The sequence below is a fragment of the Symphalangus syndactylus genome, chromosome 24, assembly GCF_028878055.3.
Source record: "Symphalangus syndactylus isolate Jambi chromosome 24, NHGRI_mSymSyn1-v2.1_pri, whole genome shotgun sequence".
Lineage (NCBI taxonomy): Eukaryota > Metazoa > Chordata > Mammalia > Primates > Hylobatidae > Symphalangus > Symphalangus syndactylus.
Genome location: NC_072446.2, coordinates 26,702,649 through 26,726,246, shown reverse-complemented (window position 1 = coordinate 26,726,246; position 23,598 = coordinate 26,702,649). Strand labels below are relative to the sequence as shown.

The 23,598-nt window shown below is 52.1% G+C and overlaps 3 protein-coding genes across 12 annotated transcripts in view; 1 reads left to right on the top strand and 2 right to left on the bottom strand.

Annotated features, from left to right (window-relative positions):
• Nucleotides 1-237: 237 nt before the first annotated feature.
• TNNC2 (troponin C2, fast skeletal type) lies at nucleotides 238-11,989 on the bottom strand. 2 transcript variants are annotated; one of them, XM_055265568.2, is made up of 7 exons: nucleotides 11,848-11,989; nucleotides 10,899-10,971; nucleotides 1,811-1,862; nucleotides 1,532-1,675; nucleotides 1,329-1,443; nucleotides 1,028-1,164; nucleotides 238-403 (listed from the first exon to the last, which is right to left on the bottom strand). In XM_055265568.2, the coding sequence occupies exons 3-7, from the start codon at nucleotides 1,818-1,820 to the stop codon at nucleotides 372-374; spliced, it is 438 nt and encodes a 145-aa protein (XP_055121543.1). In that variant the 5' UTR covers nucleotides 1,821-1,862; nucleotides 10,899-10,971; nucleotides 11,848-11,989; the 3' UTR covers nucleotides 238-371. The 2 variants fall into 2 exon arrangements, with proteins under 2 accessions (XP_055121543.1, XP_055121542.1); XM_055265567.2 differs by lacking the exons at nucleotides 10,899-10,971; nucleotides 11,848-11,989 and adding an exon at nucleotides 4,257-4,324.
• On the top strand, nucleotides 11,215-20,184 carry SNX21 (sorting nexin family member 21). 6 transcript variants are annotated; one of them, XM_055265564.2, is made up of 5 exons: nucleotides 11,349-11,577; nucleotides 11,853-12,120; nucleotides 12,609-12,766; nucleotides 17,765-17,775; nucleotides 17,957-20,184. In XM_055265564.2, the coding sequence occupies exons 1-5, from the start codon at nucleotides 11,557-11,559 to the stop codon at nucleotides 17,973-17,975; spliced, it is 477 nt and encodes a 158-aa protein (XP_055121539.1). In that variant the 5' UTR covers nucleotides 11,349-11,556; the 3' UTR covers nucleotides 17,976-20,184. The 6 variants fall into 6 exon arrangements, with proteins under 6 accessions (XP_055121538.1, XP_055121539.1, XP_055121536.1 ...); XM_055265563.2 differs by lacking the exons at nucleotides 17,765-17,775; nucleotides 17,957-20,184 and adding an exon at nucleotides 15,612-15,715 and having other exon boundaries at nucleotides 11,215-11,577; XM_055265561.2 differs by lacking the exon at nucleotides 17,765-17,775 and having other exon boundaries at nucleotides 11,350-11,577; nucleotides 17,957-19,042.
• ACOT8 (acyl-CoA thioesterase 8) overlaps nucleotides 19,039-23,598 on the bottom strand; it is an 18,282-nt gene continuing 13,722 nt past the window's right edge. For 2 of the 4 annotated variants that reach the window (XM_055265566.2, XM_063634229.1), the window contains 3 exons: nucleotides 21,575-21,732; nucleotides 20,843-21,037; nucleotides 19,039-19,274 (listed from right to left, as the gene is read on the bottom strand). In XM_055265566.2, coding sequence (XP_055121541.2) covers nucleotides 19,156-19,274; nucleotides 20,843-21,037; nucleotides 21,575-21,732 — 472 coding nt within the window. In that variant the 3' untranslated portion in view covers nucleotides 19,039-19,155. Of the gene's footprint in view, nucleotides 21,038-21,574; nucleotides 21,733-23,598 lie in introns of all 4 variants that reach the window. The other 2 variants (XM_063634228.1, XM_063634227.1) reach the window with 2 other exon arrangements.

The window sequence follows — 23,598 nt, the reverse complement described above, 5'->3', positions numbered from 1 at the left end:
AGCCAGCTGTCGGGAGCCGGCTGCAAACCTGCAGAGCGAGTCAGCGCCCTCCCGACTCGAGCACTCGCGGCTGCCCACTGCGGCTCCGGGGCCCAGCTCCCTTCCGCATCCCGCCGCTCCGACAGCCTCTCCCGGGGATCCCCAAGGGTGCTCCGGGTGGTGCCAGCCGGGATGGCGCCCTGGACCACAGCCCTTGAGACCTGCTGTCCTCATCTCTCCCTTTATTCAGGCCACGAGTTTTGGAACATTTGCTTTTATTCCTTCCAGACAAAGACCCACAAGGCGCAGCGCCTCCCTGGTGGGGACCCGGCAGGACGGAGTCTCCCACATCCTAGGGACACGCGATCTTGGTGGAGGCAACTGTCCACTCCTTACTGCACGCCCTCCATCATCTTCAGGAACTCTGCGGGAAAGGAGAGGGAGAGGGTGGGGTCCCACTGGGGAGCAGAGGCCAGGCCAGGCCAGGGCTCCAGCCACACAGAGGGGATGACTTTTTGTTTTTGTTTTTGTTTTTGTTGTGACAGAGTCTCGCTCTGTTGCCAAGGTCGCCAAGGTCTGTCGCCCAGGCTAGAGTGCAGTGGCACAATCATAGCTCATTGCAGGCTTGATCTCCTGGGCTCAAGCGATCCTCTCACTTCAGCCCCCAGAGCAACTGGGCTGGGACCACAGGTGTGCCACCACGCCCGCCTTTTTATTTTATTTTATTTTTTGTAAACACAGGGTCTCACTATGTTGCCCAGGCTGGTCTCGAACTCTTGGCCTCAAGCAATCCTCCCACCTCATCCTCCCAAAGTTCTAGGATTTTACAGTCCCGAGCCACCACGCCCCCCCTGCCTCGTCATTAATTGATAAACTGCACAGAGTCGTGGAGCGCTTCTATACCTGCCCCCAGGAGACTATGGGGAACTTGGTGAGGTTACGCCCAGCCCAGCCCACACGGCCAAGGACACTGCACCGGAGCCAGGCACCAGTGCCCGCCGTCCTCTGTGGCTCCCACCCGCTCTTCCCAAGCTCCCGTGGCCCTCACCGTCGAAGTCAATGCGGCCGTCGTTGTTCTTGTCGCCGTCTTTCATCAGAGATTCGATCTCCTCGTCAGTAACGTGCTCTCCGGAGGCCCTGAAAATCTCAGCCAGCTCCTCCGGGTCGATGTAGCCGTCTGCATTCCTTCAGGTCCGAGGGACAGGGCAGGGCTCAGGGCCGGGGCGAGCTGCCCTGGCCACCACACTCGACGCGCCGCTTCCACACCCCCAACCCGGGGAAGCTTCCAGCGCCGCCGGCCAGGTTCTGACTGCTAAGCCCCGCCCTCGGCTCCCAGGCCCCCAGCGCACCTGTCGAAGATGCGGAAGCACTCGGCCAGCTCCTCCTCGCTCTTCCCCTTCGCGTCCTCTTTCATCTGGCGCACCATCATGACCAAGAACTCCTCAAAGTCGATGGTGCCGCTGCCTGCGGGGAGCAGGTGGTGGACTGAGCCTGAGCCCAGCGGCTGCTGCCTCTCCCCACCATCCCCTGCCTCCGAGGAACACCCACTCACCGTCCTCATCCACCTCCTCGATGATGGCGTCCAGCTCCTCCTTGGTGGGTGTCTGGCCCAGCATCCTCATCACCGTGCCCAACTCCTTGACGCTGATGTCCCCACCACCATCAGCATCAAACATGTCAAAGGCAGCCTTGAACTCTGCGCAGGAGGGCAGAGGGCAGAGGTGAGGCCGGCTGGACTCTCAGCCTCACACTTACCCCCCTACCCTGCCTAGAGGCCAACATGTCCCCAGCACACATCCACCCAGCCCCCAGCCTGCGGCGCCTTACTCACCAGCAATCATCTCCTCGCTGAGGTAGGACCTGGCCTCAGCCTGCTGGTCCGTCTGCAGGAGACACAGAGAAAGTCTGAGCTGAAGAGGCAGCCCCAGAGCAGTTCCTCACCTCAAACCCATTTTTCCCAACCCTCACTCTGTCAGCGCCCCTTGGTTCTCCAGAAGAACAACTTCAAACTTGCCACATAATTGTGTGCCCGCACAGCACCAAATCAGTTTTGTTTTGTCTCGCTCTGTCACACAGGCTGGAGTGCAGTCGTGTGATCATAGCTCACTGCAGCCTCAACCTCCTGGGCTCAAGCAATCGTCCCACTTCAGCCTCCTGAGTAGCTGGGACTATAGCATACACCACACCTAATTTTTTAAATTTTTTGTAGAGACGGGGTCCCACTATATTACCCAGGCTGGTTTTGAGCTCCTGGGCTCAAGTGATCCTCCCACCTCGGCCTCCCAAAGTGCTAGGATTACAGGCTTGAGCCACTGTGCCCAGCTTCTGACCCCAGTTTTTGTTTTTGTTTTTTGTTTTTGTGACGGAGTCTCACCCTGTCTCCCAGGCTGGAGTGCAATGGCATGATCTCGGCTCACTGCAACCTCCACCTCCTGGGTTCAAGCGATTCTCCTCCCTTAGCCTCCCAAGTAGCTAGGATTACAGGCATGCGCCAACACGCCCAGCTAATTTTTGTATTTTTAGTAGAGACAGGGTTTCACCATGTTGGCCAGGCTGGTCTTGAACTCCTGACCTCAGGTGATCGGCCCACCTCAGCATCCCAAAGTGCTGGGATTACAGGCGTGAGCCACCATGCCTGGCCTGACCCCAGTTTTTTTTTGTTTGTTTTGTTTTGTTTTGAGATGGAGTTTTGCTCTTGTTGCCCAGGCTGCAGTGTAATGGCACGATCTCAGCTGGCCGCAACCGCAACCCCCGCCTCCGGGGTTCAAGCAATTCTTCTCCCTCAGCCTCCTGAGTAGCTGGGATTACAGGCATGCACCACAACGCCTGGATAATTTTGTATTTTTAGTAGAGGTGAGGTTTCTCCATGTTGATCAGGCTGGTCTCGAACTCCTGACCTCAAGTGATCCGCCTGCCTCGGCTTCCCAAAGTGATGGGATTACAGGCGTGAGCCACCGCGCACAGCCTGTTGACCCCAGTTTTGAGAAAAAGAGAGGAGACAACAAATTAAGCCCAAGGCCTTCTCACTTGTCAATTGAAAGCCAAGTTGGGAACCCCCCCAGTGACCTTAGGCAAGTAACTTAGTGTGCCTTCATCTTTTCTCTGTAGCTTTTCAGGGATGAGATATCAGTGGTGTGAAAGGGCTTTGTAAAGGGCTAGCAACATTTCAGCACTATTTTCTAGTTTTCTGTAGCTCCTAATGGTGCCCGGTACTTTAATAGTTGCTCAATAAAATGTTTGTTCTCAAATAAATAATTATGCAACACAAAGTTATTGGGTACTTGCTGCATGTCAGGCCACAGATCAGGCACTAGGACCACCAAGAAGAGACAGAGGACACATCATCCCGCCCCTCAGAGAACTGGCAGAGTCGGAGGCTGTCAGCTTCCTTCTTAGGATTCAGTCATTGGAGAAAAGGCCCCTCATGTGGGGCCGAATGTGATGGAGGCCTTGACATGAAAGTGAGATTTCTGCGGGGGTTTCCAGGTCATATTCAAGCCAGGCCATCTGGGTCAGAGGCTTTGGCTTGAGACTGGCAGTGAGGACGGGGTGAGGCTTCCAAGGAGCTCTTCAGCCAGCTGGCCACCGGTGCTCCTCCTTCTCCCCCTCCTTCCTCTCCTCCTTTTTCCCTGTGCCAGGAGGGCAGGCTATTTTTAGTCAGTCATGGGCAACAGCAGCTGGCCTCCGGGATCTAGTTACTCCTTGAAGTAAGTGGGGAGGGGGATCTCAGACGAAAACAACAGCTCCAAATCAGAAGCCCTCTCTAGGAGAGCAGAGTCTCTCTAACTCTGGTCTGTCATCTTCTGCCCCTTCCCATCATTCTCAGGGCTCCTGGAGCCGTGCATCTGAGCAGGCCTCATGCCCTGCCGGCCTCTTGTCTTCTGGAGGAGCCTTTCTTCTCTCCATGATGACAGGAGGGTTTGGCCAGGCTTCTGGCTCGCCCCTGCCACTGGCCTGCTGGGTGACTCACTCTGATCCCTCAGAGTCCCCACTGTGTGAAGGAAACAAGCTAAGAGCTCTTCACAGGTCTATGAATTACACTGCTGGAAGTTTCCAAAAGTGAGTAGGCAGTCAGCAAGCCTTGAGGATCAATCTCTGGAATATCCCAGCCCTCCCCTTTCAAGAAAAGTCAAAGGCCTTCCTCCAAGACACCTGGGTTCCAGGAACCTCCATGCTCCAACCTCAAACATCCAAGTTACTGACCCACAGAGCACCCAGGCCTGGCCTGAAAGAAGTGCTCCCGTGAGTAAACGCACAAAGTCCCCTCTTGTCCTTACCATGGTTGCTGGTGACCGGGACTCCTCTGTTGCAGGTCACCTCCTTTGCACTCCACCACCCAAAGATGACCTGGCCTGCTCTAGCCCCCGGGATTTGTAGGAGCACCCCTCCCCTCCCACCTCCCTGCTCCCCAGCACTGGAGACCCTGCCCAATCAGATCCTGGGGTCAGCGAGCCCCACCCCTCCCATAGTCTGAACCCATTACCTAATTTAGCCAAGGGCCCTTGCAGAGAAATTTAAGCCTCCAAGCAGGTGGCAGGCCTTGACGTCCTAGATTCTTGTGAGGAAGGCCTGCCGTGTTCCACCGCCTTGGAGTCCCCCCCGCACCGAGGAAGCACACTGGCTCCAAGATGGTAAGGATGATCAGAGTAGTAAAGAGTGAGGCAGCATGGTAAAATGGGGAGAGTACAAGCCTTGAAGTCCAAAACCCAAGATCCAAGGCCAGCCTCTGCGAGTTGTGTGACCTTGGGCAGGTAGCAGTGCCTCTCTGAGCCATTTCTTCATCTGTGGGATTGGACCTCTCTGTGGGGTCTCCCTCAGAGAGAGACCATGGTAAATGGGAACCCGGGTATAAGTCACCTAGCTTGTGCCGGCTACACAGGTTGGTACTCGGCAAGAGGAATGTCCCGTCTTTGAACCATGGTAAGGGGCAGGGGATAGAAGGAGGAGAAAGTGACAGGTAGGCCAGTGTTTACTGAACCTCCACGACGTGCCACACACTGTGCTAAGCATTTTAACATGATCTCGGCCGGGCGCGGTGGCTCACGCTTGTAATCCCAGCACTTTGGGAGGCCGAGGCGGGCGGATCACGAGGTCAGGAGATCGAGACCACGGTGAAACCCCGTCTCTACTAAAAATACAAAAAATTAGCCGGGCATGGTGGCGGGCGCCTGTAGTCCCAGCTACTCGGAGAGGCTGAGGCAGGAGAATGGCGTGAACCCGGGAGGCGGAGCTTGCAGTGAGCCGAGATCGCGCCACTGCACTCCAGCCTGGGTGAAAAAGCGAGACTCCGTCTCAAAAAAAAAAAAAAAAAAAAAACATGATCTCATCTAGTGCTCCTCCTATGAGATAGCAACTATTATTATCCCCATTTGACTGCAGAGCTTTGTCAATTATAAAGGTCTATACTCACTCTGTCACCAAGGCTGATGTGCAGTGGTGCTATTATAGCTCACTGCAGCCTCGATCTCCTGGGCTCAAGTGATCCTCCCACCTCAGCCTCCCGAGTAGCTGGGACTAGAGGTGCACCACCACCCCTGGTTTGTTTATTTTTTTTTTTTTGTATTTTTATAGAGATGGGGTTTCACCATGTTGCCCAGGCTGGTCTCGAACTCCTAGGCTCAAGGGATCCTTCCACCTTGGCTTCCCAAAGTGCTAGAATTACAGTCATGAGGCACCATGCCCACCCATATTGATGATTCTTATTATTAATCCCGACTGGAAGGAAGTTGGGACAGACAGTCCTTGGGGCACCTGTCCAGATGGAAAAATGTATGGAGGGATGGAGGAGAGGAGGATGTGCATTTGGAGGAGAAATAATCATTGAAAGCAAAGATCCTTCTCTCAAAGTTACCTTCTCCAGGGAAAGGGTGTTTGGATTCACTTTTTCGGGGTAAGGAGTAGGCAGGGGAAGGTTCTTTAAGTGGTAAAAGGGCAGCTGGCCCCTTCCTAGAGCTCAGTGAAGAAATCTGGTCATCTGGGGAGTAAACGGGTAGGCAGACCGAGTCCAGAGGGAGCCTACCCTGAGAATCCACAAGGTGCAGGCTGGGCACTGTGGAGTAGGCAAGGCTTGTGGACAGTGGCTTCGTCCACAGAAAGAACACCAAGACAACCGATAGCAGGCTCTGGGGCCAGGAAAGGGGGGCTGGACACCAAGGAATGCAGATGGACAGTGGCAACTGGGCTGCCCCCTTCCCCTATATATAGACATTCCCAAGGAAAGCTCAGCAGGGCTGGGCCAAGCTAAATAAGGCCTCCTCCAGGCAGGCAGAGTGCCAAAGGGTGAGACCCATGGGATTCCAATTTAGTTTTTATTGTTTTTTGTTTTTTTGGGTTTTTTTTTTTTTTTTTGAGACAGACTCTCACTCTGTCACCCAGGCTGGAATGCAGTGGCACAATCTCGGCTCACTGCAACCTCCGCCTCCTAGGTTCAAGTGATTCTCATGCCTCAGCCTTCTGAGTAGCTAGGATTACAAGCACATACCACTACGCCCAGCTAATTTTTGTTTTTTGTTTTTTTTTTTTTTTTGAGACAGAGTTTTGCTCTTGTTGCCCAGGCTGGAGTGCAGTGGTGCAATCTCGGCTCACCACAACCTCCGCCTCTTGGGTTCAAGCGACTCTCCTGCCTCAGCCTCCCGAGTAGCCGGAATTATAGGCATGAGCCACCATGCCCAGCTAATTTTGTATTTTTAGTAGAGACAGGGTTTCTCCATGTTGGTCAAGCTGGTCTCAAACTCCCAACCTCAGGTGATCCGCCCATCTCAGCCTCCCAAAGCACTGGGATTACAGGTGTGAGCCACCGCACCCGGCAAATTTTTTATTTTTTGTAGAGACAAGGTTTCATTGGCCGGGCATGGTGGCTCACGCCTGTAATCCCACCACTTTGGGAGGCTGAGATGGGCGGATCACGAGGTCAGGGGATCGAGACCATCCTCGCTAACACGGTGAAATCCCGTCTCTACTAAAAATACAAAAAATTAGACAGGCATGGTGGTGGACGCCTGTAGTCCCAGCTACTCGGGAGGCTGAAGCAGGAGAATGGTGTGAACCCAGGAGGCGGAGCTTGCAGTGAGCCAAGATCGCGCCACTGCACTCCAGCCTGGGCGACAGAGCGAGACCCTGTCTCAAAAAAAAAAAAAAAAAAGTTGGCCGGGCGCAGTGGCTCACGCCTGTAATCCCAGCACTTTGGGAGGCCAAGGCGGGCGGATCACAAGGTCAGGAGATCGAGACCATCCTGGCTAAACAGGGTGAAACCCCGTCTCTACTAAAAATACAAAAAAATTAGCCGGGCGTGGTGGCGGGCGCCTGTAGTTCCAGCTACTTGGGAGGCTGAGGCAGGAGAATGGTGGGAACCCGGGAGGCGGAGCTTGCAGTGAGCAGAGATCGCGCCATTGCACTCCAGCCTGGGCGACAGAGCGAGACTCCGTCTCAAAAAAAAAAGTGAAAAAAAAAAAAAGTTTCATCATGTTGGCCAGGCTGGTCTCAAACTCCTGACCTCAAGTGATCCGCCTGCCTCAGCCTCCTAAAGTGCTAGGATTACAGGCATGAGCCACTGAGCCCGGCCTTTGTTCTTTTGTTTATTCAAGGGAATAAGGCCCAAATTGCTTAATGTAGCCAAGCAAGGTCCCACTGGCCCTTCTAATCTCCCTCCTCCTCCCCTCCACATCCTGTTGCTGTCTGCTCTGATCAGACTTTAAAATACTGCTCTAAGCTGGGCACGGTGGCTCATGTCTGTAATGCCAGCATTTTGGGAGGTTCAGGCTGGCGGATCACAAGGTCAGGAGTTCGAGACCATCCTGGCCAGCATAGTGAAACCCTGTCTCTACTAAAAATACAAAAAATTGCTGCTGGGTGTGGTGGCGGGCGCCTGTAGTCCCAGCTACTTGGGAAGCTGAGGCAGAAGAGTCACTTGAACCTGGCAGGCGAAGGTTGCACTGAGCCAAGATCATGCCACTGCTCTCCAGCCTGGGCGACAAAGGGAGACTGCATCTCAAAAAAAAAAAAGACTACTCTAAACACCAACTTTTATGAACCTTCAGGCCTTTGCACATGCTGTTTTTTTCTGCCAGAAACTCCCATCTTTCCTCTCTTCATCTGTCTACTTCCCTATCGTCTTTCTCAGCTCTAACATCACTTCCTCGGGGATCCTTCCTCCCCTGTGTCTAGACCAGGGAGTCCAAGGTGGTCTCCAGTAGTTTCCTCAATCATAGCACTGAGCACACCTTATGCTCACAACCCATTCTATGTTCTACAGATCATCACATTTCCCAGTGCTCAGCACTTGCTATGTAGCAGGTGTTCAACAGATATTATTTTCTACATAAGAATAACTGAACTGGATGGTATTTAGTTCAATATAAGGGGGAACTTCCTAATAGTCATAGTTGAACAATAATGGGAACAGGCGGCCTCAGGAGGTAATGAGCTCCCTGTCACTGAGTATACCCAAGCAGGAGATAGATAACCATTTCTCAGGGAGGCTGTAGGGAGATATCCATACAGAGTTAAGAATGGGGACAGTGGCTCACACTTTTAATCCTAGCACATTGAGAAGCTGAGGCAGGTGTATTCTTGAGCCCAGGAGTTCGATACCAGCCTGGGCAACACGGTGAGACCCTGTCTCCAATTAAAAAATTAAAATAAAATAAAGAATGGTGGGTGGTAGCTCATGCTTGTAATCCCAGCACATTGGGAGGCAGAGGTAGGAGGATCTCTTCAGGCCAGGAGTTCAAGATCAGCCTGGGCAACATGCAACCCCACCTTTACAAAAAATAAAATACTAGCCAGGCATGGTGGGCACATATCTGTAGTCCCAGATACTTGGGAGGCTGAGGTGGGAGAATCACTTGAGCCCAGGAGTTTGAGGCTGCATTGAGCTATGATCACACCCCTGCACTCCAGCCTCACAACAGAGTGAGACTCTGTCTCTGAAAGAAGCAGCTGGGCGCACTGGCTCATGTCTCTAATCCCAGCACTTTGGGAGGCTGAGGCAGGTGGATCACTTGAGGTCAGGAGTTCGAGACCAGCCTGGCCAACATGGTGAAACTCCATCTCTACTAAAAATACAAAAATTAGCCGGGTGTGGTGGCACATGCCTGTAATTCCAGCTACTTGGGAGGCTGAGGTAGGAAAATCGCTTGAACACAGGAGACGGAGGTTGTAGTGAGCCAAGAGTGTGCCATTGGACTCCAGCCTGGGTGATGGAGTAAGACTCTGTCTCAAATAAATAAATAAATAAATAAAAAGAAATAAAAAGAAGAAGAAGCAGGAGGAAGAAGGAAGCAAAAAGAAGAAATAATAATAGTGGAGAATGTGCAACCTTCAGATCTCCTAGTTCTGACTGTTTGTATGACCCAGCATAAGCCCTTCCCCTCACTAAGCCTCAGACTACCTATCTGTAAAATGGAGGTGATAGGCCAGACTTCTGAGGGGCCCTCCTGCTCTAACAACCTATGGTTTCATGAAGACCAGCTTTGTGCCCAGACATGTAAGGCATATACTGAAGGACAAGTTATTTTTTAACCAATGGTTGGTGAATGAGTGAGTGTTGAATTAATGAATGAAGTATGCCTTTTTTGTCCCAATATCTTGCCCATAAGCCAAATGAAGAGTAATTCGAGATTTGAAATTGTGCAAACTGGCCAGACACAGTGGCTCACGCCTGTAATCCCAGCACTTTGGGAGGTAGAGGTGGGTGGATCACTTGAGGTCAGGTGTGCGAGACCAGCTTGGCCAATATGGTGAAACTCCATCTCTACTAAAAATACAAAAATTAGCCAGGCATGGTGGCACATGCCTGTAGTCCCAGCTACTCAGGAGGCTGAGGCAGGAGAATTGCTTGAACCTGGGAGGCAGAGGTTACAGTGAGCCAAGATTGCATCACTGTACTCCAGCCTGGGCGACAGAGCAAGACTCTGTCTCCCTCTCTAAAAATAAATACATAAATAAATAAAATTGCACAAACTTAGGCTTAAAATCCCAGCCCCTCTATTTCCCAGATGTGGATCTTGGGGAAGTCACTTTGCCTCAGTTTCTTCATCTTGAAAATGGACCATTAATATCCAGTTACAGCCACTTCCCCAGGACGCTGTGAGGGAGAGATGTGACAGTAAAGTGCCTAGAGCGGGATGTAGAAAGTGGACCCTCAGAAAATAAGAACCCCAGCCTTTCTGCTCACATGGGAGGGCAGGGAGCTGAAATACCTTCTGCTTATTCTAAGGTATTTTCCCCCACCCCTCTCTCCTGTGCCACTCAGAAAAGGTAGGAGCTACTTTGGAGAGATTTTGATTTTATTTATCATATTGTATAATTATCAAAATCTGCCCTAACAACTGATATCTAGGCTTTGTGACAGGAAGCCACAATAACTTTCTCTTGACCTGCAGTTGCCCTGAGGATAAAAGATAAAACAAAGCTGGGGAGCCGCTGAGATTATCAGGCCTGCTGCACAGGAAAAGGGCAGTATGCAGCAGGGGACCTGAGCTCCAGGCCCCATACTCAGAGACCTCTGAGGGAGGCAGAGGCAGGTGGATCACTTGAGCCCAGGAATTCAAGACCAGCCTGGGCAACATGCCCAAATCCCATCTCTACAAAAAATACAAAAATTAGCTGGGTGTGGTGGCAAACGCCTGTAGTTCTAGCCACTGGGGAGGCTGAGGTGGGAGGGATGACCTGAGCCCTGGGAGGCGGAGGTTGCAGTAAGCCGAGATGGTGCCACTGCACTCCAGCCTAGGTGACACAGTGAGACTCCATCTCAAAAGAAAAAGAAAGAAAGAAAGAAAGAAAAAGAAAAGAAAAGAAAGAAAGAGAAAGGAAGGAAGGAAGGAAGGAAGGAAGGAAGGAAGGAAGGAAGGAAGGAAGAGAGAAAGAGAAAGAAAGAAAGAAACCTCTGGCAAGCTGTGTGGTTAAGCCAAGTAACTCACCCTCTCTGGTCCTCAGTTTCCCTGTTTGCCTACTTCCCATGTGTGAGGTTCAAATTGTGCAATCCTGTGAACACTGTAGAAACAATAATCATTATGTAAGTGATCATTTCGTCAGCCTTTGCTCTATGCCAGGCACTGGACGAGGGTTCTTACAACAGCTGCAAAATCAGTTTTAGCAGTATTGTTCCTGTTTTACATATGGGAAAACCTAGGCTCAGCGAGGTCAGATTCCAACGCAAATCACGCGTCTTCTCCTGGCCCTTAGTTTTCTCTCGGGACATGGCCTCCCTAATATTGCATAATTACTTTGTGAAGTTAAAGAGCGTTGGGTGGAAATGAGTGGGACAGATTGGAGATGACGTGGGTGGGGTGGGAGGATTCAAGGAGGGTACCCGCCTGGCCGGACTGGGATGATTCTGCGGCAGGCCTGGGACTCCCTCAGGCCGACCCAGGCTTCCCAAGTCCCTCCTGGAGCCAAGGGCCCGGGATTCTCGGGCGGCTCGGGCGAGCGGGCGGGGCAGGAGGCGGGGCTGCGGCAGGAAGCAGCCCGAGCGGCGCTCTGAGCGGGCTGAGCCCGGCGGAGCCCTGCGGAGCCCGGCCGACCTCCATGGGCTGCGGGGTGCTGCACCCGGACCCTTGGGGCGCAACGCGCCCCTGAATGCACCGTGGGACGCAGGAGGTAGAGGCGCAGGAGGTAGAGGCGCACGAGGCGGCGCAAGAGACGTCGGGAGGGTCCCGAGCCCCTCCGGGGAGGAACGCGGTCCTAGGCTGAGTGGGTTTGGGGGAAAGCGACGCGGGCTGGGTCCCCGAGTTCGCAGGACCTCGGACTGCCAGGGGGTGGGGCCTCACCGCGCCCCTCCCTCTCCAGTCCGGGCCCCGCCCCTCCTCCTCCTGCGCCGGGCTGGGGTCCCCCTCCTCCGGGATCCGGGACACAGCGACGCGCGCTCACCCCAGGGTGCCATGGCCTCCCGGCTCCTGCACCGGCTGCGGCATGCCTTGGCCGGCGACGGCCCCGGGGAGGCGGCGGCCAGTCCAGAGGCCGAGCAGTTTCCGGAGAGCTCAGAGCTGGAGGACGACGACGCCGAGGGCCTGTCCTCCCGACTCAGCGGCACCCTCAGCTTCACCAGCGCCGAGGACGACGAGGACGACGAGGACGAGGACGACGAGGAGGCTGGCCCTGACCCGCTGCCCCTCGGGGACGGGACGTCAGGAGAAGACGCAGGCGAGTGCAGGAGGACGGAGGCGGGAACCCTGGGGCTCGATTAGGCCTCCATCCCAGCCGCGTTCCCAGAGCATCCAGGGCGCTAAGTTGATCCAGCTGAAACTCCCACACTTTTTAAAGCGCCTGGGCCACCTCTTGGCTGTGTGACCTTGAGAGAGTCTTAACCCCCCTCTGAGCCAAGTTTTCCCTTGTGTCAAGTGGGAGAACTCACTCTCATCTCAGAATTGCTGCGGGCATTAAATGTACAGGGCTTGGGATCCGAATGGAAATGATGTATTAACGATATTTTGAGGGTGGAGCTATTAATTTAGCCCCTACTGTCTGCCAGGCACGGTGTTTGGCTACTCGGTGCCTCTCTGTCCCTCAGTTTCCATTTCTGTAAAACGGGGGTAAGTCCTGCCTCACTGGGAGGATGAGTGAGGCCACGTCGGTGGTTGATGTCGACCCTGGCCCTAGGCCCATTGATATGACTGGTCATGTGTCTGCAGAACGGAGCCCCCCACCTGATGGGCAGCGGGGCAGTCAGCTCCTGGCGCGGCAGCTGCAGGATTTCTGGAAGAAGTCCCGGAACACCTTGGCACCCCAGCGGCTGCTCTTCGAAGTGACCAGCGCTAATGTTGTCAAGGACCCGCCCTCCAAGTACGTGGTGAGTGAGGGTCCAGAACCCCTGGGCTGTGAGTCTAGAAGTATGGCTAGGAGCAAGTAGGGAAGACCCCAACTTCCTGAGGGGTCTGTGTAGTTATAAATGGTGACCTTGTTTACAAATGGGGAAACTGAGGTCAGAAAGGGGATGTAACTTGAGCAAATCCTCACACAAGACTTAGTTTCCTTGAGACTGAGTGAAGTGCGGATTAAGGACTTTCCTCTTAACCTGGTTTTGAGACTAAGAGAACTGGTGTGTGCACTTCCCCACCCAGCCCACAAGGTTTCTGCAAATTGTAGCAAGATATGAGATACAGAGAGACAGATGTTATCTGGGTCAAACTTGAGATCCAAGTTGCATGGGCTGGTGGTTAAGGAAATAGGCTTTCCATCCAGACCAACCTTGACTCCCACTTATTTCCAGTTGTTTGACTCTGGGTGAGTTGTTTAACCTTGGTTATCTTCCGTTTCCTCATTATAGCAATGGGGAAAATGCAGAGGATTACAGCAGGAGTTAAATGAGACAATGGACAAAAAGCCCTTAGCAGTGTGCCTGGCATTATGAAGTGGTCAATGAAATGGTAGCTATGTCATCATTATTTAACTTTGGGTTGAAAATGTTTGTCATCTAGGGCCTGCTGTGTCCTTATAACGCACAGGTCAATCAGTTCTCAAGCACCCGACCTTGTCCTAAGGGCTAGACTTAGGGGGTTGGTGGAGGTTAGGATGAAGAGCAATGTTGGGGAGGACCTTGGAGTCCCTTGCTGTTTTCCTTGCTGTTGAGAGACTGACTTGGAGAATGAGGTCTGCTCCTTTAATGCCCACAGCAACTCCTGCTCCAGTCCCTTTTCAGGCCAGGCCTGAAAGCCGGCTGAGCTGGCCACTCCTGTCAGCGGCAGCTCTCCATCTCTCACTCCCCTCCTCTTCACCACCCTTCTCCACCTCTGACTCAGCAGGAGGGGGCCTGGAGCCTAGTCCCACATCTGGGCCTCTCCACCCTTTTCTGTTGCTGTTAGTAAGCAAGGGCCACACCCATGGGGTGACTACTCCAATTTCAGCAGGGACTGACTCTGATTATTGAGTCTTTTAAAAAAATTTTTGAGACAGGGTCTCGTTCTGTCACTCAGGCTGGAGTGCAGTGGTGCAGTCATAACTCACTACAACCTCCAACTGGGCTCAAGCTATCCTCCCACCTCAGCCTCCAAAGTAGCTAGGACTACAGGTGTGCACCACCACGTGTGGCCAGTGATGAAGTCTGAAGTGGCAAAGGTCTCAGAACTCTGGGGTGGACAAGGGTTCATACACTGGAAGGGGACACCAAGGAATAGTTCAGAGGCTGAGAGGAATGGGGGTGACTGTGGGTACCTGGATGGGAAGGGATGACAAGATACAGCAGGATGGCCAAGTATGCCCCGGCCTGTGTCTGGAGAAGCAAGGCACCTCCTGTGTACAATGGGGACCCTAATTCCCCATTTAACTTGTGGGGGTGAAGAGCACAGGCTTTGGAATCAGATCAACCTGAGTTTAAATCCCAGCTGGGCTGTTTTCCAGCTGTGTGACTTACGGCAAGTCTTTAAGCCCTTTTCCCTCTCTTTGAGCCTGCTTCCTCAGCTGTCAGAGATAAGGACACCTTCCTTGCAGTACTGTTGTGATGATTAAATGAAATCATAGATGTAAAGAGTGCTTGGTACAACAGGAGGCACAGGGTAAATGCTTGGGTAATGGAACTACTGTCATTATCACCCATCTGGCTGCATGTTACAAGGATCAATGAGATAATGGATACAAAATGTAAACGAGATGAACATAAAGGCTTATTATACAGACCAGTGTGTCCTGAAGAAAACTGGTGTCCTAAAGTGTGTGCTGCAGAAAACTGGTTCCCTTGAATGTTAATAGCTGTTTCTAAATAAAGGTTTTGCAGGCAATACGTTTTGAGAATGCAGTTAAATGAGAATACAATAAGTTTCTTTACTGTTAAAGTATTTAATCCCTAATAGTAATGTACACTGTGAATCTTCAAGAGGACACAGTAGGCAAACCTAACTGACCAGGAGTGGCTAGAGTATTGTCAGTTCCACAGAACAAATGTGAGAGAAAGATCTGGATATGGGGTGAGGGTGCCCTTAACATCTAACACTGGTTAACTCTCCTTTTAAACCTGTTGGCTTGGCATTATAGGTTAATCCATATTCAGGTTCTCAGACCTGGGAGGCGGGAAGCTTCGTGATCATCTTGCTCAGTGTTTTCCAAACCTCAGTCATTCCAGTACCTCCCTGATTCTTGTCCTATCTAAAAGTGCCACTTGTACCCTTTTCTTCTTAACATTTTTCTTCAAATGAACCTATTTTTTTTTTTGTCTTTTTTTTTTTTTGAGACAGAGTCTTGCTCTGTTGCCCAGGCTGGAGTACAGTGGCACAATCTCAGTTCACTTAAACCTCCGCCTCCGAGGTTCAAGCAATCCTCCCACCTCAGCCTCCTGAGTAGCTAGGATTACTGGTGCCCACCACCATGCCTGGCTAACTTTTGCATTTTCAGTAGAGATGGGGTTTCACTGTTGGACAGGCTGGTCTTGAACTCCTGATCTCAAGGGATCTGCCCGCCTCAGCCTCCCAAAGTGTTGGGATTACAGGTGTGAGCCACTGCGCCCAGCCGAACCTATTTTTTTTCTTAAATAAGTTTATTGAGATGGAGTCTTGCTCTGTCACCTAGGCTGGAGTGCAGTGGCGCGATCATAGCTCACTGCAGCCTCGAACTCCTGGGCTCACATGATTCTCTGCCTCAGCCTCCTGAGTAGCCGGGACCACAAGTGCCCAACTAATTCTTTTTCTTTTTTTTTTTTTTTTTAGAGACAGGGTCTTGCCATGTTGCCCAGGCTGGTCTCGAACTCCTGGCCTTAAGCAGTTCTCCTGCCTCAGCCTCCCAAAGTACTGGGATTACAGGTATGAGCCACTGTGCCCATCCTTTAAGTAATTTTAAAAGACAACTTCATAGCACTACTGTATGTGGAAAGTCTCACTTGTCACAGAGAGAAGCTAGCCATAAAAATAAAAGTAGTGGGCCAGGCACAGTGGCTCACGCCTATAATCCCAGCACTTTGGGAGGCTGAGGTGGGCAGATCACCTGAGGTCAGGAGTTCGAGACCAGCCTGGCCAACATGGTGAAACCCCAACTCTACTAAAAATATAAAAATTAGCCGGGTGTGGTGGTAGGCAGCTACTCGGGAGACTGAGGCAGGAGAATTGCTTGAACCCAGGAGGCAGAGGTTGCAGTAAGTGGAGATTGTGCCACTGCACGTCAGCCTGGGCGACAGGGCGAGACTAAATAAATAAATAAAGTAAGTAGTGAAAATGAAACGTCATTAAATCTTGCCTAGATGTCATTGCCTGAAGGAGGCCCTGACCTGAGATCCACTTTCTGGCTCTTTTCTAAAAATGGAGATGAGAAGTGTTAGAGAAGTACATTTTTTTTTTTTTTTTGAGAGAGTTTCACTCTTGTTGCCCAGGCTGGAGTGCAATGGGTGATCTCGGCTCACTGCAACCTCCCCCTCCCAGGTTCAAGCGATTCTCCTGCCTCAGCCTCCCAAGTAGCTGGGATTACAGGCACATGCCACCACGCCTGGCTAATTTTGCATTTTTAGTAGAGACAGGGTTTCTCCACGTTGGTCAGGCTGGTCTTGAACTCTCAACCTCAGGTGATCCACCTGCCTCGGCCTCCCAAAGTGCTGAGATTAGAGGTGTGTGTGTGAGCCACTGCAACCGGCCCAAGAAGTCCTTTTTTTAAAACCAAACTGAGAGCTGGCTGGGCGCGGTGGCTCACACCTATAATCCCAGCATTCTGGGAGGCCAAGGCGGGCGGATCACGAGGTCAGGAGATTGAGACCATCCTGGCTAACACAGTGAAACCCCATCTCTACTAAAAAATACAAAAATTAGCCAGGCGTAGTGGCGGGTGCCTGTAGTCCCAGCTACTCGGGAGGCTGAGGCAGGAGAATGGAGTGAACCTGGGAGGCGGAGCTTGCAGTGAGCCGAGATCATGCCACTGTACTCCAGCACTCCAGCCTGGGCAACAGAGCGAGACTCCTCAAAAAACAAAAACAAAAAAACCCCAACAAAACCAAACTGAGAGCTTCTCAATTTGTAGTCAGAAAGATTAAAAAACAATTAGGCTGGGTGTGGTGCTCATGCCTGTGATCTCAGCACTTCGGGAAGCCTAGGTAGGAAGATTGCTCAAGGCCAGGAGTGCAAGGCCAGCCCTAGCAACATAGTGAGACCCATCTCTATAAAAAAAAAAAAAAAAAAATTTTTTTTAAATAGCTGAGTGTGATGGTGCATGCCTATAGTCCTAGCTACTTGGGAGGCTGAGGCAGGAGGAATGCTTCAGCCCAGGAGGTTAAAGCTGCAGTAAGCTATGATTGTACCAGTGCACTCCAACCTGGCCAACAGTGAGACCCTGTCTCAAAAAATAATAATTAAAAGGGGAACCACCTCCTGATGCAGTGATATTTACTCTAGTGCACACCACCTAAAAACCTCAGGTACCAATACTTGTACATGTCTCATTTTTGGACAAACACTGACTTGACGGAACACTTCCTTCACTAGAAACAGAAGTGGACCCAGAGGGGGACTGCCTTGCCTGAGGTCACACAGAGAGGGAGTAGCTGACCTGGGGTTAGAACTTGAGTCCTAGGCCAGTATCCTTTTCACAGTTATGGCAATTGTGGCTGTCTACAGACCTGTCCTTTGGGTCTAGTTTGGAAAAGCCTGACTAGGGATGTGGAGGCCAGGTGTCCAAAGTGGAACAAGCTCCAAGCTGGTCCTAAAGGAGACCCAAGAGATTGGCCAGGGTTTCAGCTTATGTCTGGTTTTCCAGCGGGGGCTGTCAGAAGAACTAACTGCTCTATGGGAAGGGAGTACAAAAAAAGGGGCAGCAGCCCCGGGCACGGAAGCTCATCTCTGTCTTTCTCTCTTCTTGCTGCCTTGGGCCTGGGTCATTTCAGACAAACCTCAGGTAAGATGAGACTGGGCTTCCCCGCCACTGCGGCAGCAGCTCCGGCCCTCCTGGATGCTGTCCCAGGGGTGAAAGGAAGAGGTGGGGAGGTACAGCTGGGAGTGTGGGGGATGGGGAAGGATGGGGAGGGAAAGGGCCTGTGGACAACTTGCATTTGCCCTGACACCCACCCTCCCTGCAGCTCTACACCCTCGCCGTGATAGGCCCAGGGCCGCCAGATTGCCAGCCAGCCCAGATCTCTCGCCGTTACTCGGACTTTGAGCGGCTGCACCGAAACCTGCAGCGGCAATTCCGGGGCCCAATGGCTGCCATCTCCTTCCCCCGTAAGCGGCTGCGCCGGAATTTTACTGCAGAGACCATTGCCCGCCGTAGCCGGGCCTTTGAGCAGTTTTTGGGTCACCTGCAGGCAGTGCCTGAGCTGCGCCATGCCCCAGACCTGCAGGACTTCTTCGTGCTGCCGGAGCTGCGGCGGGCACAGAGCCTCACCTGTACTGGCCTCTATCGTGAGGCTCTGGCACTCTGGGCCAATGCCTGGCAGCTGCAAGCCCAGCTGGGCACCCCCTCTGGCCCAGACCGCCCCCTGCTGACCCTGGCTGGGCTGGCCGTGTGCCACCAGGAGCTGGAAGACCCTAGCGAGGCCAGGGCATGCTGTGAGAAGGCCCTGCAGCTGCTTGGGGACAAGAGCCTCCACCCTTTGCTGGCACCCTTTCTGGAGGCCCATGTCCGGCTCTCCTGGCGCCTGGGCCTGGACAAACGTCAATCAGAGGCTCGGCTCCAAGCCCTGCAGGAGGCAGGCCTTACCCCCACACCACCCCCCAGTCTCAAAGAATTGCTCATCAAGGAGGTGCTGGACTAACCCTTGCCTAGATTTAAGGCCACTGTGAGGAGAGGGGCTGCCCCAGAATGCAAGGGAAGGACATGATGAGGACAGAACAGCTGGGAGGCTGCAGAGGGTGCTGGGAGCCCCTAGAAGTTCCAAAAGAGAATGTGAAGCAGATCAAGCAAACTTCTGTTGAGCTGGGCTCAGGATGAGCTTTGGCTGGGGCTGCCCTTGTGTAGTACAGGGAAATCTGACACAGCCTCTCCAGCTTAAAAACAGCTGGGGGGCTGTGGCACAGGTCAGGGCAATGTTCCCTTGTTGGTGGGCCCCCAAGCTGGCAAGGCCTCTTGGCTGAAGGCCAGGGACTCTGCCCCTGGAGTCCTGGAGTTAAGGGATGAAGGCAAGGCTGCAGGTCTGGCCCAGGGGAATTAAAAGCCAGCCACTCCAGTGGTATCAGTCTCTTTATTGGATGTGAGGGCCAAAAGGGACTGTAACTCCTGTCTCAGAAATGGGGATAGATGGGAGGTTCTTGAAGCCCCAGGTGAAGCTGGTACCTCTGGCTACAGCTTGCTGTCTGAGACCCGGGGCTTCACTCGGATCACGCCCTCCTGGGCACAGGTCACAGCTAGGACTCCATCCTGACGCCACAGCCGCCCATGGACCAGCCCCCGAGAGCCACCTGTGGGTGAGGTGAAGGGTGACGATGGCCTGCTTCAGAACAGCCAAATACACTTTTTATTTTTCCTGAAACAGAGTCTCACTGTGTTGCCCAGGCTGGTCTCAAGCTCCTGGGTTCAAGGGATCCTCCTGCCTCAGCCTCCTGAGCAGCTGGGATTACAGGCACACATCACCAAGCCCGACCTCCAAGTGGACTTCTTGCAAAGGGTCTGGCCCAGGGCAGGGCTGCCCCACACAAGGGTGCACTGAGCATCGTGGCTGCTCCAAATGCCCCTTCATGAGCTTATTATGGACTGTCATTGAGCGGTAACTCCTCCCACAGGAACCCCACTTGACAGTTTAAAAGCACTTTCACACCTCTGCTCGCTTCCTCAAAAAGATCACAGAGGGAGGAGCTCTGAGAACAGTCTCCTTCAACAGCTCGGCCAAGCAGAACTGCTGTACCTCTGGCCACTTGTGTTAGGAAAACTATCAGCTCCCTGTATAATAAATCAAGCCAGGTCCTCCAAGTGGTAATTCATGAAAAATATTCCCACTACCACCACCAAGGGGAAGAAGGGACTCAGCAGAGAGGACCTGAGGCCATGAGGTCTGGCCTCTTCCCTCCCCACCTGGAGACTCTTTCTCCCTTGCTGGCTTTGGGTCCAAGTTTGATGTTTATGAGGATGACTGCTGGTTTCCCTTACATATAGCAGAGCTCACTCAGTTCTCACAGCAGCCAAATGAATCAGTTATGCGTTGCCCAGTTTTCCAGACCAGGACTGAAATCCAGAGAGGGTCAGGAATTTGGCCCCATGATAAGGCCAAATCTGAACCCATGTCCTCAATTCAAGGTTATCAATCTTGGATTGTGATGCTATTGGTACTTGAGAATACCCCTTATCTGAGTATAAAGAGTCCTTAATTTTGTCCTTGGTTTATCAAGCAAAGCTTTTCTTCATTTGAAATGTACTCCCTTGGAAAGGAGGTCAGGGTTCTGAAGCTAGATATTGATGAATGAGTCTTGTTTCTCTCCCCTGCAAGGAAGGTCCAAGCAGGCCCTTAGGGACCACTGAATGCCCTGATCCCAATCAGGTTAATCAGAATCACTTAGAGAACTTAAAAATACAGTTTCCTGGACCTTATCCAAGACCTACTGAGTCAGAATCTTGAGGGTGGAATCAGAATCTATTTTGAAAAGGCATCCCCAAATGGCAGTCTGATGGGCTGCGAGTTTGGATACCACTGCTGTAATGTAACCCTCTTTGTTTAGATGAGGAAACTGAGGCTCAGACAGAAGATATGATTTGCCTATTGTAATACAAAGAATCTGAACTGGTTCTGGGACTAGAACTGGGTCCCTGGGAGAAGGTGAATCACATTTCCAGCACATTCTAGAAATTTAGAGCAGAGCGGGTGTCCCAGCCTCACCCTCTCATTTTGAAGATGAAGATGCCAAAGCCTGGGAGGGAAGGAAAGGAAGTGACCTGTGCAGTGCCACACAGGAAGTCAGGAAATCAGCATCACCTAAGAAAGCAGGCTTCTGCCACCCAAGGTCAGTGCCCTTGTCCCACACGGCCCCACACTCACCGGCCCAGGGGCTCTCGCATTCATAGAGCATCCAGTGGTCAGCTCGGAAGGGGGCGTGGAACCACATGGAATGGTCCAGTGAGACCATGAAGTGCACCTTGTGCTGCCACTGGTGAGGCAGCAGTGCAGTGCCCAAGAAGGCATAGTCGGAGATATAGGCGGCCACGCAGCAGTGCATCTTCATGTCGCCGTCGCCTGCAACAGGTCCCCATCAGCCCTGGGCTCCTGGGCTTTCCAGCTCAGGACCTGCAGGGAGGTAGGGGAAAAAGGGACTCCCGTGCATAGGTGTGCAGACTGGTTGCTGCACAAGAGCACCTGGCCTACAGTGTGTGTGTGTGATGGGGGATAAGTGAGATGGTGACTTGGGGAGGGCAGGGGTGAGCAGGGACTGAAATTCAGTCTTCACCACCCAAGTCTCCCATGCTAGGCCCCAAAAGGGGTGTCTTCTTCCAATTTGCACAAAGACACTTTATAGTTAGCAGCAAAGCTGGACAACAACCCCAGCGAGGTGCCTTTTGCCTTCCTCAGGCCTTGTGTTGGGATTATAGTCACCTCCACATTCTCCCCATGCAAAGGGCTGAGAGGGCCCAGGTGAGAAGCTAAGCCAACTTCCCCATCATGCAGATAAGGAAACAGGCCCAGAGAAGGGAACTCATGTGCCCAAGGCCACACAGCAAATGAGTAGTAGACCCCTTGGAGAGTGGTTTCCTCCCATCCATGGGGTCCTCTTACCAATATAGCCACGGGCTCGCACCCAGAACATCTGTTTGGGCTCCATTCTCTGCAACTGGCTCAGGGGGGATGGGTTTACTGGCTTGATCTCAATGGGGACCTCCTGAGCAGCAATTCGGTTGAGCGCCAATGGGTACCTCTTTTGGAGGTTAGGGTCCCTGAAAGTAAAGGGAAGAGGGTAGGGGTGAGACCCAGGAAGAGAGGGAGTCACATCTGCATTGCCTCTTCTGACTCCCCTCATTCTTCCACAGGGACCCCTGATATCCCCAAAGCTCCCCTCCCCTCGTGGCAGGCAGGATAGTGCAGCGTTTGAATCCCTTCTTGGCCACTTACGAGCCATGTGGTCTCGTGCTAATTAGTAATCTCTCTGAGTCTATTTTCCCATCTGCAAAATGTGGATAATGATAGTAACCTACCTCATAACCAACACTATGAAGACAAGATCATGAATATCTAACCAACACATCATAGTAATAAGGCATACCCTATAATATGCACTATTCTAAGCATTGTACATACGATAGTATTCCTCACAACAACCCTGTGAGATAGGTACTATTATCACCCCCATTTCATCAGTGAAATAAGCACAGAGTCCAGGTAGCTTGCTTAAAAATTGGAGAGACAGGATTTGGACTCAGGCAATCTGGGTCCACAGTATGATTATTTTCTATTTTTTTAGAGACAGGGTGGTCTTCTCACCCAGGCTGGAGTACAGTGGCGCAATCAGCTCACGGCAGTCTCCAACTCCCAGGCTCAAGCCATCCTCTTGCCTTGGCCTCCAGAGTAGCTGGGACTAGAGGTGTATGCCACTGTGCCTGGCTAATATTTTTATTTTTTCTTTTTTTTGAGATGGAGTCTAGCTCTGTTGCCCAGGCTTGAGTGCGGTGGTGCAATTTCAGCTGACTGCAACCTCCACCTCCCAGGTTCAAGCGATTCTCCTGCCTCAGCCTCCCGAGTAGCTGGGATTACAGGTGCCTGCCACCATGCCCAGCTAATTTTTGTATTTTTAGTAGAGATGGGGTTTCACTGTGTTGGTGAGGGTGGTCTCGAATTCCTGACCTCATGATCCGCCCGCCTCAGCCTCCCAAAGTGCTGGGATTATTTTTACTTTTTTTTGTAGAGATGGGGTCTCTTTATGTTGCCCAGGCTGGTCTCAAAATCCTGGCCTTAAGTGATCCTCCTGCTTCAGCCTCCCAAAGTGCTGGGATTACAGGAGTGAGCTGTTGTGCCCAGCCACTTCATTATTTTAAACACTCAAGAAACAGGCTGCCTGACTTGGCCTGAGTTACCAAACCCTACACAGTAGGGAACATTGCATCCCCCCAGGGGGAGGAGCCCATTCCAAGGAACTCCCTTCAATAGAGTGACAGCCACCCATAGTGCTCTGCACAGGTCCTGCCATTTTCACCCCATGCTCTGGAGTGCTGTCGGACAGAACCTCCTATGATGATGGAATGCCTGTCTGCACAGCACACTATGGTAGCCACTAGCCACATGTGACTATGGAGCACCTGAAATGCGGCTAATGCAACTGAGGAACAGAATTGTTCATTCTACTGACTTTGGTTTTTTATTTTTATTTTTTTATTTTTATTTTTATTTTTTATTTTTTTTATTTTTTTGAGACGGAGTCTCACTCTGTTGCCCAGTCAGGAGTGCAGTGACTCGATCTTGCTTACTGCAACCTCTGCCTCCTGGGTCCAAGCGACTCTCCTGCCTCAGCCTCCTGAGTAGCTGGGATTACAGGCATGCGCCACCACGCCTGGCTAATTTTTGTGTGTGTGTATTTTTAATAGAGATGAGGTTTCACCATGTTGGCCAGGCTGGTCTCAAACTCCTGACCTTGGGTGATCCACCCGCCTTGGCCTCCCAAAGTGCTGGGATTACAGGCATGAACCACTGTGCCCGGCCCTATTTAATTTTAATTAATGTAATATAGCCACGAGTGGCTACAGACTACCTTATTGAACAGCACAGATATAAATTCAAGGTCCTAGGCCGGGCGCGGTGGCTCACGCTTG

Bases quoted from the DNA above. Each gene is read 5' to 3' on its own strand.
- TNNC2 (XM_055265567.2), bottom strand. The intron at 1,676-1,810 runs GTGAGTAAGGCG...CCTCCTGCGCAG, and splicing joins CAGCGAGGAGATGATTGCTG to AGTTCAAGGCTGCCTTTGAC. The intron at 404-1,027 runs GTGAGGGCCACG...CCTTTCCCGCAG, and splicing joins CGGCCGCATTGACTTCGACG to AGTTCCTGAAGATGATGGAG.
- SNX21 (XM_055265560.2), top strand. From the start codon at position 11,557: ATGCACCGTGGGACGCAGGAGGTAGAGGCGCAGGAG. The intron at 11,593-11,852 runs GTAGAGGCGCAC...CGCTCACCCCAG, and splicing joins AGGAGGTAGAGGCGCAGGAG to GGTGCCATGGCCTCCCGGCT. The intron at 12,767-17,956 runs GTGAGTGAGGGT...CCCTCCCTGCAG, and splicing joins ACCCGCCCTCCAAGTACGTG to CTCTACACCCTCGCCGTGAT.